General features: G+C 33.0%; 1 protein-coding gene and 1 long non-coding RNA gene across 6 annotated transcripts in view; one reads left to right on the top strand and one right to left on the bottom strand.

Moving 5' to 3' along the window:
• Positions 1-17843, top strand: part of ASH1L (ASH1 like histone lysine methyltransferase) — a 217593-nt gene that overhangs the window by 140215 nt on the left and 59535 nt on the right. For all 5 annotated transcript variants that reach the window (XM_031966722.1, XM_031966720.1, XM_031966721.1 and 2 more), the window contains one exon: positions 337-431. In XM_031966722.1, the coding sequence (XP_031822582.1) occupies positions 337-431 (95 nt within the window). The remainder of the gene's footprint in view (positions 1-336; positions 432-17843) is intronic.
• Positions 6022-17843, bottom strand: part of LOC116423344 — a 71479-nt gene continuing 59657 nt past the window's right edge. The window contains exon 4 of the long non-coding RNA XR_004233913.1: positions 6022-6200. This is a non-coding gene — a long non-coding RNA (uncharacterized LOC116423344). The remainder of the gene's footprint in view (positions 6201-17843) is intronic.

Raw genomic sequence — 17843 nt, 5'->3', positions numbered from 1 at the left:
TTTTCTCTTTCTCATTTTTGTCACAGCAAGGAGAGCCAAAAGTAGGAATAATTGTCAGAGCCTAACCATTTATTCAGCATTAAGAAATGAGAGACTAGTATAGACTTGAAATTAGGAATGTTCTAAGAATTTTAATTTCCAAGAATGTTGATTAAAGTTACTATTTTTCAAATTAAGAAGTAAAACACTCCTACCTACTTAGGAGGAAGAATTTATAGTTATACTCTGAGATATTGATTTACATTCTTGCTTTCATTAACTAAACAGATAACTGTTTATCCAAGAAAGGAAACTGCCTCTCTCTGATTTGCCTGTTTTCTTTACTTTCCTTATTAGTCCAAAGAGCAGACTGATACAATTAAAGAAAGAAAAACTGGAGTATACTCCTGGAGAACATGAATATGGATTATTCCCAGCCCCTATTCATGTTGGTAAGTACTTGATTTTTTTATTTTGCTGAAAACTACCTGGTATTTTTTTGGATATAAGTAAAACTTATTGCTTTTATCTTCTCCTTACTATTCTTTATATGAGGTCAAGCTCTTCCTCTGCTGATAGATAACATTTCTCTTAAATGTGTCCAACCTGTGATAGATACTTCCAAACTCATTTGATCAGATCAACCACAGTGGGACACACTTGATCCCAAAACAGTGGTGTTAATTTGTTTCTTTTCAAGAAAGGATAGCAATCAACTCCCAACAGCCCTTTATGGATTTTTTTTTTCCTTTTGAATGGTTTTAAGATGTCAAATGGATGTCCAAAAAAATTTTTTTTAATTATTTAAAAGTTTTTAAAATAAGCAATCCATTGAAAGGTCCCTTAGCTTCTGAATCACCAGTTTTCTCATCGAAACTCATGTACATCTATTTAGCAATTTAAAAAAATTTTTTTTCCTAATTCAAAAGGAATAAAATAAATTCGATCAAACAAATATTTCTTCCATTGTATCATGGGGATGAGGTTGACATGCTTTGTTTTAATTGCTAAATTATCAAGGATCCTTGACACAGAATACATGTATAAATATAAATTAAGGAAAGTTTCAAGGAGATGTCACAATAACTGTCAAAAAGAATGAGAAAAATCACATTCAGTTTAGAAAATTGGGCTTCATGGAAGATAGAGCACCCAAGTTGAGACCAAAATGTTGGGAAAATAGTCCATGTCAAGCAGATAGAATGTTATATGCAAAAGTGAGAAAATGAGAAAAAGTATGGTGAGAATAGGAGATAATGAGTCAATTCGAGTAAAATGCAGAGTATTTGAAAGGAGAAAGAGATACTCTATAAAATGCTTCTAAATTCTTTATATCATTTGGAAGAAAAAGTATCTCTTCTTGTCAGAGTCTCCTGTTTCCTATACATCTAACCATTCTCAATCTCCTTTGCTAGATGATGATCATACCTCTGCCTCTGTGGCCTCTTCCATGGTTTTATACTGAATCCTCTTCTCTCTTTTATACATTTTCCTTTTCATCTTCTATGGTTTCATTTGTCACCTCTATTCTGATAACTTTCAAATCTATATATTCAATTGAAATCTCAAGTCCAGTGATAGGTTTATTGATTACCTGATGGATGCCTCAGTGATAATTCAAATTTACCTTAACTAAGACAAACTTGATTTTCTTTGTCATTTAACTTTCCTGTCTTTCAAACTTCCTTATCTCTGTTAAGTTTCTTCCTTAACAAACTATATGGTTACCCAAAGTAAGAGTCTCAGTTTCTTCATCCCTATAATGAAGAGTAAAAATAGTTTATAACACCTACTTTACAAGGTTGGTATTTTAAAACTCTGCATAATACAAATGTGAACTCTATGAATTTGTTGATTATGGCAGAAGTACATTTAAACCCTGAACTTGAACCATATTGAACTCAGAAATCCCATGATTTTTCCTTAAAAGTTGTCTACGTAAAGTCTTTAGGAAAAAGAAAAGGAAAAAATCTTCAGAAAACACTTGAAATATTTTGTGTGTGATCACCATAGACATGAAGACATAAAAGTAGAGAAATAGTAAAAATATCCAAGAGAGTACAAATGTTTGTATGTAGATATTCAAGTGTAACTAATCTACTTTATCCATCCTTTCTTTAAAATCCATAGTTTATCGTATGTGTGCTTTTAACATATAGAAACTGAATTTCTGATTTTGAGTAGAAAAGATTTAGTCTAGGTTCATTTGAAATTCAATCTGCTTTGGGGCAGCTAGGTGGTGCAGTGGACAGAGCACCAGCCTGAAGTCAGGAGGACCTGAATTCAAATTTGGTCTCAAGATACTTAACTCTTCCTAACTATATGACCCTGGGCAAGTCACTTAATCCCAACTGCCTCAACAAAAAAAAAAAAAAAAAAAAAATTAATTATTCTGCTTCTTAGAAAATCAAACTTGACTTTTGTCACTGATTTCCTTAAGCAAATACAGTCCACCCTTTGCTTTTCAGTACCAAAGCTTTCTTATATTTCTAATCAAATAGTATTTCTTAAGTATCTCCAATGTCTCAGGAATTTCTGAAGTATTCTAATTTCTACCTGTGTGAAATGTTGGAGGAAGATTTCCTCTCCCCCCAGGTTTACTCTATTTTAATAAGATAATTCAAAGAAGATTGGCATTAAAATGGATTGGAACTTACTGGATTGAGGATTTGTGGTTAATAAAAGTCTTAGGCTTAAATTTAAACATAAACTACAAATGCAAATAATGGAAAATACTTAACAAGAGTTGATTTGAGTAGGGTTTTTTAAAGTGAAAACTCATGTGCCAATAGTGGCTGACCAAAAAAGGTATTATAATATCAGGATTTATTAATAGGAGTATAATGTCTGAAAGGATCAATTCACAAGATATCTTTTTTTTCCCCTGAGGCAATGGGGGTTAAGTTACTTGCCCAGGGTCCCACAGCCAGGAAGTGTTAAGTGTCTGAGATCAGATTTGAACTCCTGACTTCAGGGCTGGTGCTCTCTCCACTGTTCCACCTAGCTGCCTCAGATTCACAAGATATCTTAAGGAGAAACATATTGAATGCTTCCATAATGTCACCATCTTTATTATTACTCAAAGAGGGGAGTTGAGAAAATTCTAGCAATTTCTGACCAATATTTTCTTACCCATCTCTACCCATATTTATACTTTATGAAAATAGTAGTAACATGTACTGAGGGCATTCTTGATGAAAGTTGGAGAAAAGAAATACTTTCACAAATAATAATAGATACCAAACCATACAGTTATAATTAACTGAAAGGCAAGATAATATAGATTGTATTTATTGTTTATTTGCCATAATAAAGCAACTGATTCAGTAGAGTAAAATTTGTATAGCATGGTATAAGGGAGTACTGTTTGATTTGTAGTTAGAGTGCCTAATTTTGAGATGTGACTGCTACTTATTCTGTGTGTCATTTAACCTCTCTTCTCTGGGCCTCATGTTTCCTTTCTCAAAAAATGAGGATTTTGATTAGATGGTATCCAATATTGACTTCTAGCTCTAGAAATCTTGATACTATGACCACCTTTGAAGGCTTTCCTCTCTCCGTGTACCTCCAGTGCACATATTCAGTCATATAAGATTCCTTGAAAATAACAACAAAGAATAAACAGCAACTTCAATATAGTCCAAATAAAAGGTTTCCCTACAGATGTTGAGGTTTTATAGGTATTTTTTTGTGTGTTATGACAAAGCACTGATGATATATATCAAGTACCACTGTATTACAAAAACTTCTAAATGAGATCCTTGCTCACAATTAACCATAAAGGAAAAACCAAGTGGATGAGAAGTATCTGTGGTTCAGACTGTATGGTTCCTTAATGTAAATATGTGTTGGACAAGCAGTATGACTAGTGAACTGGGTTCAGAATTGAATTGGAAGAAGATAGTACATTTGATTGCATTTTTTGAAATTGTACAATAGGACCTTCCTTTGATATAGTAAATAGTATCCATGTGAAACCAAGTGGGCCAACATTATGTGTTATAGGATAAAATGGAGGCATTGTCAATAAGTTAAAAGATAAAGCAAAGATAACACAGTGTTAGAAATGTTAGCTATAATTTACATGAACTGATGCTGAAAGGAGCCAAACCAAAAGAACATTGTACATAATAACAATAAGATTATGTGATAATCTACTGTGATGGACTTGGCTTTTCTCAAAAAGGCCATGATTTAAGGCAATTTCAATAGAATTGGGATACTGTTGTGATGGAAAATCCCATCCCATTCCAGAAAGAGAACTTTGGAAACTTAAGTGTGGATTAAACTTTTAGGGCAATTCCAATTGAATTGGAATTGTATTGTGATGGAAAATGCCATCCACATCCAGAAAGAGAACTATGGAGACTTAAATGTGGAATAAAATATAGTATTTGTTTGTTGTCTAGGTTTTTTTTTTCTCTTTCTAATGATTTTTTTCCCTTTTGGTCTGATTTTTCTTACACGTCATGATAAAAATAAAAATATGTTTAAAAGAAAAAAAGAAATGTTACCTAAAGCAGTGTGGCAAAAAGAAATAAAAAGCATTCAGTGCTTTTTGCAGATGATAATTTGGTTTACTTAGAAAACCCTAGAGAGTCAGCTAAAAATTAATTGAAGCAATAACTTCAGCAAAGTTGTAGTATATAAAATAAATCCAGCATTTCTGTATATTTATGAACCAGATCCAACAATAATAGATAAATTCATTTAAAATAACTACAAATTTTATAAAATAATCACAGTTGTACTATTAGTATAACTCAGACACGTTATAGAAATACATATTTTTAATAAACGATATAATGACATTTAGCTTCTCTTTATGTGGGCTTCCCTACTCCTTTCTCCTTCTGAAACATGTCTGGTCATAGGCATAATGACTCTGTGGTCTTACGTGACCATCAATTCTGAGAAAGCCAGATTCCAAGGTCCTAATGCCCCGATGACTAAGAAGCAGGATCACCAAAGTTGAAGCTATTTAAGTCACAGGGTATTTTTGTATTATTTCAGGTGAAGTTTCCTAGTGTTGTAGATTGGATGAAAGAAGTCATTGGAAATAAATGCTAGTTCTGTCACAGAATTAGGAGATTTATCTTTGGGAACAAAAGGTCAAGAAATGTAAAATGTGGGGAGCAAAAGAAACTTAATAGTTTGCTACTGGTTAAAAAAATAAAAGTAGCCTAATGTTCAGTAATCCTAAAGACCACACCTTGAACCATATGTGATTAACTCTAAATAGGTACTTGAATTAGGTATAAACAATTATACCATTTTAAAAAAAAATTAGAGATAAGGAAGATATTTCCTTTTAGATGTCTACAATGAGAAAGAGTTCCAGGCCAAACAAGAGATAGAATAATTTTGAGATGTGACTGCTACTTATTCTATGTGTGACCCGAGCAAATCATTTAACCTCTCTTGATTTATAAAACATTAAAAGTTTTGTACATGTGTGCACACATGCACACACATACCCACACATACAACTAATAGAGCCAAAATTAGGAGGAAAACAGTTGAGTTGGGGGAACAGTGGGAGTTGAATCTTTGCAAAAAGTTTCTCTAGTACAGGTATCATTTCCAAGATACATGAAAAAATAATTCCAGTTTATAAGAACAAAAGACATTTCCCAGAAGGTAGTCAGAGATACAAACAATAAAATAAATGGTACAGATAAGGATAATCAATTTTCAGTGCAGGAAATCCAAGTTTAAAATGTCCCAAATCACTAATAATTAGAGAAATGCAGATTAAAACCATATACACACATATGTATTTTGATCTACTCATTGTGGAAAAAAAAATCTGAAAGAAGCCTCCCTCCCTCCAGCATATTATATTCAGCATATTATATAGGATTTGTAAAAGAACATAGTCAAGAAACCAGCTAAATGGTACTGTAGATAGAACACTGGCCCTGAAGTCAGAATACCCAAGTTGAAATTCAACCTCCACTTAACACTTATTAGTTGTATAACCCTGTCACTTAACCCCAACTACCTTGCTACAAAAAGAAAAACCATAGTCAGAAGTTCCAGCATAGGCATAGATGGGTTTATTTGTGGAAAAATTGTTCACATTGATGAAATTGTTGACCTTTTGAAGTAATTCTTGATTCTTGGAATTATCCTGTTTTCAGTACTGCTCAAACCATATCTAAAGGGTTGTGTTGGGTTCCAGACGTCACATTTTAAGGTAGATACTGCTGTATTGAACCCTGTCCAAAAAAAAAGGCAATGTAGAAGGTTTAAAAAAAGGTAAAATAGAATAGTGAAGGTTTAAAAAGTAAGCATATTTTTTGTGTACCTGGAAGAGGAATTAGGAAAGAACATAATAGCTGTATACAAATGTTTTAAAAGCTATTTCGGAATAAAATATAGCTGAACTTATTACCCATAAGTTTAGGGTTTCCTTGATAAAACATTAACTCACAGTAGGCAGGATTTTGCAGATATTCTACAACTAAATGTTCATAATCAAACAGGTGGAAAAAGTAGAATAAGCATGAAATTTAATTTCATATTTGTTGCTTATTTTAAAAAAAACATTTGATTTAATTAAAGACATGGTATGCTGTTTATTAAGCACTTGTGTGCTAGTTGTTCTAAGTGCTGGAGATAACAAAGACAACAGGAAAAACAAGACAATCTTCAAAAGACTTTGATCTTAATAGGGGACAATAATACATAAAAGAGAACAAGAGACAAGCAGGGAGAATATATCCTTGCAGGACTATGGTATCAAATTCAGAAAATGCAAAAGCAAAGTCAGGATGAATTCACCCTGTTCAATTCATCAATACAATCCAAAAAAGTAAGACATTGGGGAGAGGAGTAATAAAAAAAAAAAAAAAAAAAGACAATCAGCATAGTGGATTTATAGAGCACTCGGCTGGTAATCAGGAAGACTCATTTTCCTGAATTCAAATCTGGCCTCAGACACTTCTTAACTGTGTGACTTTAGGCAAGTCCTTTAACCCTATTTGGCTCAGTTTCCTCATTTGTAAAATGAGCTGCAGAAAGAAATTATAAATCACTCTGATATCTTTGCCAAGAAAACCCCAAATGGGGTCTTGAAGACCCAGATACTACTGAAATGTCTGAAATAACAATTACCATCTATGAATAAGATACCCTTTGTGGAATCAGGAAGACTTGGGTTTAAATGTTACCTCATACATATTTTACCATAGACTTTTTTTTTCCTTTTTAAGAAGGAATTGGGGAGGGAAGGAGGAGAAGGGATCAGCATGGCAGAAGGCTATAGAAGATCACAAACTGATGGATATTCCTGGGTGAGCAGACTCCAGTTACCAAAGCATGCTGGCACAGTGCAGAAAGTCAGAAGCAGTACTGGGAGGAGAATGAAAATTGAATCTGAAAGATTATCCAACTAGGTGATTTCTCTATGTAAATTGAGATTATAAAAGATTGCTTAGTTGGTAAAGTTATTAAGATGACTTATCTAATGATTTTGTGATTATCAAATGAGGCTTAAAATCAAATAAAAGCTTTACACATACCAAAAACATCTGCCGATATTATTATAGACATCCTTCAGAATCACACAATTTAGAATTGAAAGGGACTTCAGTAGCCAAAGCCCAACCCATACTTGAAAAGAATCTCAGCTATAATATGCAACTAGATTGTAATTTAACACAAATTTTAATAAGAAAATTGGATTTAGTACACATAAAATATCCCATGTTATAGTTAACGCAAGCAAAGATTCAATTAATGCAGCACATAAACATGATCAAGGGATGTCATCTTTCTGCATTTGCCTCATGTGTGGATTTGTTATGCTGTGGTCTACTGTAATATTCTTCTCTAAAATGTAATTTTCTCTTGTTGGGGTTTTTTGGGGTCTCTGGAGGCAGCCTTAGTTTCAGTTCAGTAATCACCCCAAATGCAGCCAGGTGTTAAAGTCCAAATCCTTTATTGTCTCTTTCCAAGTCTTGTCTCCTTTCCTGCGACCCGGTTAGCTTTCTTGGAGGCCTTCTGTAGTCTTGGTTCCAAAAGCTTGAGCTCTGGCTTCTGAATCTCTCCGACTGAATCCTGACTGAGGCTCCGAGAGCTGCTAGTGCACTTGTCCTTTTGGCCCTGAGAGCTCCTCCTTATCCCCATACTGAGTATACACCAATCATTATATCATTAGGAAACCATTATTTGCTGTAGGATTAAATCAATGCTAAACTAGATTTAACCATTGTCTCCTCAATTCCACTTAGTACCTTATTTCAAGTTCTGGCCCATAACATCTCCTTGTAGGATTAAATCAAACATACTGAACCTTGCTAAATTAGATAATTATTGTCTCTATCAATTCCACTGTCTTAACATCTTGTTTCAAGTTCTGGCCCATAACAGTCTACCATATTACTACCAACAGTTTTTGTTGAATTTTTTTCAAAAAATAGTCTTTTTTTTTTTTTTTCAGATGGAAACACTGCCAACACACAAAAAAGAAGAGACTTGTTATTACATTAAAACAGAACTTTGATATAATTAAATGGCATGGTTCTCATAAAATTCTAAGATAGGATAAGATATTGGAATGCCTAAATCTATTGCATGTGTTGGAATGCCTGATCTATATTATAAAACATGAAGCCAAAATAAAAGAAAAATGCAGGGTTGCTGTGGTTTGCAAACACCTACAGGAAAATATAAGTGCTATAGTTACATAAATGGAGCATCTTTTAGTTGTATGGACTGAAGATTGCACTCAAAAACACATTCTACACAGAGCTACTATTCAGACAAAAGCTTTAATTTTAAGCAAATGAATGATAATGCAAATGGAATGGATAGTGAAGAAAGAAGTAATGCAAACATTTGTTGGTTTGATTGTTGCTTTAAAAATCAAAGTATTGCATAATATTTACTGAAAGGTAGCCAAAGCAGATGAGGATGCAGCAGCTAAGTACTTGAAGAACATAGTCAAAGAAGGTGGATACACAGATCAACAAATTTTTGATGTAGATGGATGAAACAGGCTTATGGAGGTTGGGGGGGGGTGGGGGAGGTTGGGAGCAGTGTCTTCCAGAACTTATATTTCTAAGAAAAAACTCATCCTAGACTTAAAGACTTAAGGATCACTTAACAGGTTTTTTTTGTTTGTTTTTTGAAAGTAACTAGAAAGGAATTTTAAATTGAAACCAGTGTTGGTTTGGTTTTGTTTTTTAAAGGAAGTTTTAAAATACTTGTGCTCTGAGAGCTTATAATAATTTCAAGTTCTTTAGTGGTGACATAAAAAAGCATAGAATGGCTAAAACTGGTTTTGATGACTTCTTTTCAAGTTATTTTAGCACAGTTGTTGAAAAATATTGCAAGGATAGTAAAATTATATTTAAAGCATTACCAATTAGTTATTAATACTGCATATAATCCAGTCACCTTTAGTTCATTATGTGAGAATGTACAAGTCATTTATTTTGTCTCCAAATACAAAATCTTTTCCTTAGACTAATGAACTATTGCAATATTTAAGACCTATTACTTTAAAAACAAAAACAAAACACTTTTGAATGGTCATTTGTTAAAACTACCGGAGATAATAAAATAATAAAAAGTTTCCTTACTTGACTTATCTGCCATCAAAAATATTCACCATGCTAGACATCAAATAACATCAACAGCAGATGTTTGGAAAAGCAGAAGAAACAGGTAATGTTCTAAATGAAATTCATTCTCAAAGAATTTATATTTACCTTTCAGGTTGTGAAAATAGTGAATCAAAAAATTAGGGATGCTGACATTGATTGGAGCATGCAAATTCACCAAGAAAAGGATAAAATTCTGTACCCAATGAATATATGTAGATTTAAAGAGAAAACAATTCAGTTCACATTGGTAAAAACATTTTAAAACAGTGACAACATTTTGATCATCTAAGGTTAGGCTTCTCTTTAGATATAATTTCAGGAATTTTTTAATTTTTAAAATTCTGCAGGATTATATATATATATATATATATATATATATATATATATATGTATATATATATGTATGTATATATTTGTACTTTGTAATAAAAAATTGGATAAGAAAAAGACTTTTCTTTTCCTTTGCTGTTATAATGTATTACGTAGATATATAATAAATATATCTCTATATGTGTAATACATATATAACTGAGGTAAAAATATTTTTTAAATTGTCATTTTCATTGGATTCAAATCAGTTTTGACATTTTATATATTCATCTTAAATATTGGACATTTCTATGTAGATATTTGAAGTTATAGGTTTTGCTACTGAGTTTTTTCTATTGGATTTTGTCTCTTCTGAACTTAAGGCAATCTCAGTCAGCTTTTTTCTATAAATGGAAGAATTTCCTACAAATGACTAAATTCTGTATGTGTTTCTGTTAAAAGTGTGAAAAAATTGTTCAGTACTTTCAGTTATCACAAATGGCTCTTTGATACAAAAGCCTATCATTTCAAACCCAATATTCTCTCTCAGCCCTAGAATGCTGTTATCTCACGAAATCCAGAGAAGTCTACAAGTGGTTTTAAGTAAGCTGTAGCATATTAGCAATGTTGACTTATGCACATATAGTTACATAGAAGATATCAATAAGAATCAGTTCAAGCATGAAACAAGATTGACCAGTCATGTTGCAAGGCAGATAACAGCTAAACAACTCAGACATTATACTTGTATCAATAGAATAACAAAATATCTGGAAGACTGTTTCTTAATACATTGATTAGGTACTCTTTAGCAAACTATGAACAAGACATGGACAGAACGAGAAGACTAGGTTAGGATGGCTTATTTTTTGTACTATTGCAGGAAGTAATGATGTTGAAAAGATAATGAAATCGTCAAAAGATCTGTCAAATTATTTATTTGGAAAAGTGATTTGCTTTATTCTATATAGCAGAAGGTGAAACTGAGGCCAGGAAATAAAAGTTAACAATAGGCATATTGTTGCCTAACATAAGGAAAACTTCCAACAGAGCTGTTTAAAGTGATCTTTTTTTTTGTAATAGGAAATGATCATATAGAGATTTGATGACCACATGTCAGTTGTGCATTAAAACACATTCTTGCAGAGAAGGCTTTTTGAGGCCAGAAAGGAAATTAAGACAATATATTTGTTGAACTCTATATAAAAATTAGCAGCAGCCAAAAAAACCAAACAAATCCAAAACAGTATTTTTCCTGTGATCAGGAAACATGAAACCACAAAGGGTTAGGTTTTTGAGGGGTTTCTTGGGGAGGGGTACTTTGTTAAAGTTATATGGAGAACTGGGTCAAATTTATGAAAATAGGAGCCATTCCTTAACTGATAAATTATCAAAAGATATACTAAAGTTTTCAGATAAAGTAACCATAGCTGTCTTTGACCATATGAAAAATGCTTTAACTCATTGTAAATTGGAGAAATGCAAATTAAAACTATTCTAAAGTACTAGCATACCTATTAGATTTGTTAAAAGGATAGAGAGGGAGAATGATGTTGGGGGGGGGGGGTATATGGGGAAAAATTGAGATTTTAATACAATATTAGTGCAGTTGTGAACTGATTCAGCCATTCTGTGGAACCATGTATGCCATTTGATCTAGCGATGCCACTGCTGGGTCTATAGCCCAAAAGAGATGGAAAATGGAAGAGAACGGACCTATGTGTACAAAATACATTTATAGTAGCTCTTTTCTGGGGAGAGAGAATTGGAAATTATGGCGATGCCCATTAATTGAGGAATGACTGAATAAATTGTGATATGTATTTGTGAGGGAATGCAGTGATGCTATGGGAGGTGATGAGAGGGATACATCTAAACCCAGACATGTATTTGAGTACAAATGTATTGGGTTTTTTTTGTTTTTTTTTTTTTACTTTATTTTTCTTGAAGGTTTGGTTGGGTTTGTTTTGTTTTGTTTTTTGGTCTGTTTTCTTTAACAACATGACACTTTTTGAAAATGTTTTGCATGACTACACATCTATAATTTGTCGAATTGGTTGTATTCTCAATGACAGGGATGAGGGGAAGGAAAGGAGAGAATCTGGAACTCTAAATGAATGTTAAAAATTGTTTTTTACACATAACTGGGGGGGAAATAAAATATTACATAAAAAATTTTAAATTAATATGACCAATTTTAACAAATTATAAATAATTTGAAATATGTTAGGATGGGAATGGGAACTAGATCTATGATGTCATTAACATAGAAAACTTGCAGGAAAAAAAAGTGTCATAACAATGCAATAAATTTTTTGTAACTCAGAATCTAAGTATCTGGAGGATGGAGAGGTTAAATATCTTGCCTAAACAACCAGATTATGTCATTCAAGAAATCAATAAGAACTTAATTAAGCACATATTATGTGCCAAGCCCAGTTCTAAATATTGAGGGTGCAAAGACAAAGAATGAAAAAGTCTATTAAGTGTAAGGAGCTTATATGTTTTCAGGAGAAAACAAATACTTATATAGATGTAACATTTAAAGTAAATAGATGCAAATATATAAAAATAGCTGAAAACAAAGTAGTTTTGGGGGAATCCAGAAAAGCATCATGTAGAGGTGGTGCTTTGAACTGTGTCCTAAAGGAAGAGAAAAGTTGTAAAAGGTAGAGGAAAGGAAAGAGATGAACAGACATGTGGAACAGCTAGCATGAAGACACAAAGACAGGAAATGGAATGTAATGATTGAGAAGTAGAAAAGGTTACTTTAGCGCTCTGTCTCAGTGTAGGAGAAGAGAGAGTTTTCCATGACTCAGGTAAGGTAGATTGGCTTTTAAAGTTTGTTTTAGCCTGACCCCAAATAGGAATTTATATTTTACTCTGGAAGTATTAGAGAGCCACTAGTGTTGAGTAGGAAAGTTACACAATTAAATCTGCATTTAAGGAAAATTATCTTGGCATGTGTGTGTGTGTGTGTGTGTGTGTGTGTGTGTGTGTAGGATGGACTATAGTGGGGAGATGAGGCCAGAAAACTAATTTTAAGAGAGTATGGCAATAATAGAGGTGAGAGATGATAAGCACCTGAAGTAAGGTAGGTATAGGTAGATATATAATGTGGGTATAGAGAAGAAGCTGAAGTCTGGAAATATTGTGGAAGTAAAAAGAACAATATTTTGGCAACTTGGTTAGATATGTTGTTATGAGGAAGCCTAAAAGAGTCCAATATAGTGCTGATGTTTTGAATCAGGGAGATAGAAAGTCACCTTTTTATTCACCAAGTAGGGTTGAGAATAGGGACAAGGATTACAGTAAGGCTGGAAAAGTTTAGGTCATAGTGAATCTTAAATATTAGGCAAATAAATTTGAACTTTATTTGGTAGGCAGTTGGAAACCACTGAAAATTTTGAAACAGAGAATTGAATTTGAATTTGAAACAGATTTTTACATGATAAAAATTAACATGACAATCTATAAAGGATATATATATATATGGAGAGAGAGAGAGATACATACATGTGTATAATGTGGGTGGATATATGTAGAAGATTATCATATTAGTGATAGGACCAAAGGAATTAATGAAGTATGAATACAAGGTAAGTTTACCACTAGGAGACTATAAAATTCCCATGATAGCTAGCATATTGTACTTCTCATGTGGAATATTTACTTGACTTTTTATTTCCTGAAGGGTTAAAATACTGTGAAAAAGGACCCAGAAGATTTTGGAGAAAACTCACTGCCCTTAGCAGCTGTCCCCATAGTAATAGCTGTGGAAAAAGAGAAAAGGTTCTGCCAACCATTGGCTTTCTCCACAGGGTTCCTCTTTATCCCCTTTGGTAATAATGCCTAATAATAATAATGACCTAATGTCCTAGTTAAAGAAATCAAAGAAAGCAAACTCAAAATTAAGTCCAGGAATTAAAAAAAAAAAAGAAAGAAAACACCTGTTTCCCTACTCCTCTCCAACATTATGTTCATTTTCATTCTTTCTACAAGGCAGTTATTTAAATGTATTTAATGGGAGTATAAATTGAGAATTAGAAGGGACCTCAACGGGCTACTCTGTCGTTTTATAGATGAGGAAACTGAGATTAGAGAGATTGACTTGCTTTAAGTCTCACATATAAGATTTAAACTATATCCTCTGATTCCAGAGTCAGTTCTTTTTCTATCATTCTTTTTGCTATGGAAACAGGAACCAGTTCAGGAACATAGAGATATCTATCATTGATAAGAAGGAGTGATTTGGAAATAATAAATATGGTCAAAATAAATATTAATTTTTAGACCAAGTAAGATTTAAGTGAGCTTATGATTTTTAAATGTTTATTTTCCATAATGACCTTGTTTATAAGTAGGAAGCACCTTCCTCACTTAGCAGGAGCTTGTCTTTGCTTTATAAAAGTCTATAGAACTCTTAATTTTCACCTAACTATAGGGCTTCAATTTTATAAAATAAAAGTCTCGTCTTTTTTCAGTCTCCTGCAAATGCCACACCAGCAGCAGCTTTGAAGCATCTGACATAAACAAGTTCTGCAATAAAGCTTAGGCTTTTTAAATTGTTCTTTATTGGATGGCTATAGAGTGGTTCAACTGCAGAATAGAGTTACATGGTTTAATTTTATGCTAGAAAACTTTACTGGTGTCTGCTTTATAAGGGTAAAAGAGTTCTATAATATCTGGGCTTAATGCCAAAGTTCTTCTGAAAGAGCCTTTTGTTTTAAGCTAGTGAGGTCATAGAAGTGAAAGCTGAGTCCCAGAAGATTTAGCTATTTCCTGGAACTTACTACTAAGGATAAATAGAGCTTTGAAAATAAGTACTACTTTAAAAGACCAGCTCTAAAGGAAAACATGACTATTTTGATTATTACCAGTTTGATCCAAGATGGCAGATTGGTTAGCCTAAATCTTAGAATAAAGCCTAAGACTGTTCAAAAGGAATCTGGGGGAACTTAAAAATTATTGAGGATCTCTCCAAAGCGTTTTTGTTTATCTGGGTTATATTTATAGACATTTATCATATTGGAAATAAAAACTATTTTTGAATTTGTAGACCCTCTAAAAGGGTTTCAAAGATCCCAGGATTTTCTAGACCATACTTTGAGAACCACTGCTTTCAATTATTGAACTCATTGTTGGTCCATAGAAAAATTTGGGAAGACTTTTTTGTGGTTATTGTTTTTGTTTTCTTTTGTCTATCATACTTGTCTTAAATTCAGGGAAAATTGTTGTGAGACAAGACTTTCCTGAGGGTTCAGTGGCTTTTGTAGAATGTAAGCTCCTTAAAGACCAAAAAAAAAAAAAAAACTACTGCTTTTTTGCCTCTGAATTCCCTTAACACACATTGTCTGAGGGTTGTAGGGACTTAAATGTTTGTTGAATTTAAATCAGTCCTTTGTAGTTAATAAGATTTTTAAGAAATGACTTCTAGAATGTCTTCCATTTTGACAGATCTTTGTGTCTTATCTCAAGCCTTAGAATTTGAGGAACTTACTTTTTTTTATTAATGTACTTCAGAAGGACTAGCCTCTTGAGGAAGGGAGTCATGTTTATGAAAAACAATTTAATTTGTAAGCCAGAATATCAATCTATTAATATAGAACAGAAAATATATCCTTTTGCCAAATATAATACATCTGTCTACCCTCCAAAGCATCCTTTTTTCCAGTATCATTGCACCTAGAAAACTAAATTAATTTCAAAGAAGTTGTTTGGTGACCATAGCACCAGTTCATAGGAAATCTGTAATTTCATGAGATACTCATAGAAAGTCAGATAATCTCATATCCAAGTAATGATAGACTTTGGGCTGTTATCACTGCCCCAATATGAAATACATATTTTTAGTGTCCAGAATATTAACATTAGCAGAAATTACCCCTCTCCTTTGGACAAGAACCTGATCTCTTCATACCATTCCAATTTGTGTGCCTTCCATGTAAATAAAGAAAGCTATATCAGTCATTTTTCAGATCTTCAAAAATCATCTCCAATCTTTCCCCTGCATGTCCTGTCATTACTAGAATGTTCTGCCTTTAGGTTCCCTAGCTTCCTTTAGAACTCAATTCAACATATTTAACATGTATTGGGCTACTTGCCATCTAGGGGAAGAGATGGGGGGAAGGAGGGGATAATTTGGAACAGAAGGCTTTGCAAGAGTCAGTGTGAAAAATTACTCATGCATATGTTTTGTCAATAAAAAGGTTTAATGAAAGAATTAAAAAAAAAAAAACTCAATTCAAGTTCAGCCTTTTGCTGAACTTTCTCATTCCTTGAAGTTGCTAATATTTCTAATTCTAATTCTGCGATTACCTTCTGTCTACTTTGAGTGTGTCTTGTATGTACTTAGTTACTTATAAATTGTGCTGCTCATTAGATTATGATCTCCTTAATGGCAGGCATATGTTTGTCTTTTCTTTGTATCCTCAGCACTTAGCACAGTGCATGACAGATAAGGACATAATAAATGCTTATTTACTGATTGAATAAACACTTGGCAAATTCTTTACTATCCATCTTTCCTTCTCCCTTTCCCCCAGTATTCCTTATTAGTTACCAGAAGGCTTTTGTCATAAATGAGCTCATATTGAACATGTTCCAATTAAACATTTCAGTTCAACAAAGATAACATACTCACTATGCTAGCCATTAAACAGGTATGAGCAATACTTAATTTCATCAGCCATACTTATAAATCATCTGAGGCTTAGTAACTTTGTCAGAAATTTCCATATTACATATGTTAGCCACATTGTTAAAGGATAGCATTCTGATCTTGTTTCTAAATTCTTCCAGTATACCTCCTCACCCCCACTCCTCACCATACAATCAGCAAATGTTTTATTTTTGCTGTGAGTCAAAGACAGTGAGTAGAGAGAGCTCTGTACTTGGGAATCATAAAGATTTGAATTCAGATCCTACTTCAGATAATAATTAATAAGTATTAAAAACTTATTATAGGCCAAGCACTATGCTGAGTGCTGGCTATACAAAAAAGGACAAATAAAAATAGAAATGGAAAATGGAAAATTATAGTAAATGGATTGTAGGTAGCTCAGACCAGTGTCAGTGTGAATTGACAAGATAGGAAAATGCCAAGTTCTCTTTTATAGAAAAGGTTATACTTGATCCTAGAAACAAGAGACTTGAGCAGGGATTCCTTGAGCAGGGAACTGATGTGACCTATGCTTCAGGAAAATTATTTTGTCATCTTGAGTAGAAGAATGATTGGAGTGGGAAGAGACTTGGGACAGGGGGATACAAAATTAAGTTAGTTGAAGAAAGCCTGAACTAGAGTATTTAAATGAGTAGACAGGCATATGGGAGAGATGTAATGATAGAAACAGGATCTGGCAACAAATTGGATTTGTAGAATAAAGGGTCAAGAATGATAACAAGTTACAAGTCTAATGACTGGGAGGATGATGGTGCCAATAGGGAAATTTAGAAAAGGGAAATTTAGATGTTGAATAGGGATGGGGAAGATTTTTTTTTTTAAGTTCTATTTTAAACATGTTGAGTTTTTCCTAGCTGTGTGACTTTGGGCAAGTCTCTTAACCCCAATTGCCTCAGGAAGAAAAAAAAAAAAAAAGGAAAGAAAAGGGAAAAAAAAAAAAACATGTTGAGTTTATTATATCGAAAAATGAATTGCTGGTACTTTACTTGTAGCTCAGGAGATAAACTAGAGCTAGATAAATAGAACTAGGGATCACCTTTATAAAGATAATCATTGAACCCATGAGAGCTAATAAGATTGAGTGCAATAATATAAATGAGAAGAAAAAAGAGCCTTGGAACAAGCACATCTAGTGAACTTGGTATGGAACACTTATATTTAGTGGACATGATATGGATGAAGAACCAATGGAAACTAAGATGGGAGCAGTCAGCATAAACATTTAAGAGCCTACTGTGTTCCAGGAACTATGCTAAATG

This window comes from Sarcophilus harrisii, chromosome 4 (genome assembly GCF_902635505.1).
Source record: "Sarcophilus harrisii chromosome 4, mSarHar1.11, whole genome shotgun sequence".
In the NCBI taxonomy this organism is placed as follows: domain Eukaryota; kingdom Metazoa; phylum Chordata; class Mammalia; order Dasyuromorphia; family Dasyuridae; genus Sarcophilus; species Sarcophilus harrisii.
Note: the sequence above shows the minus strand (reverse complement) of the source record. Positions and strands in the feature narration are given on the sequence as shown.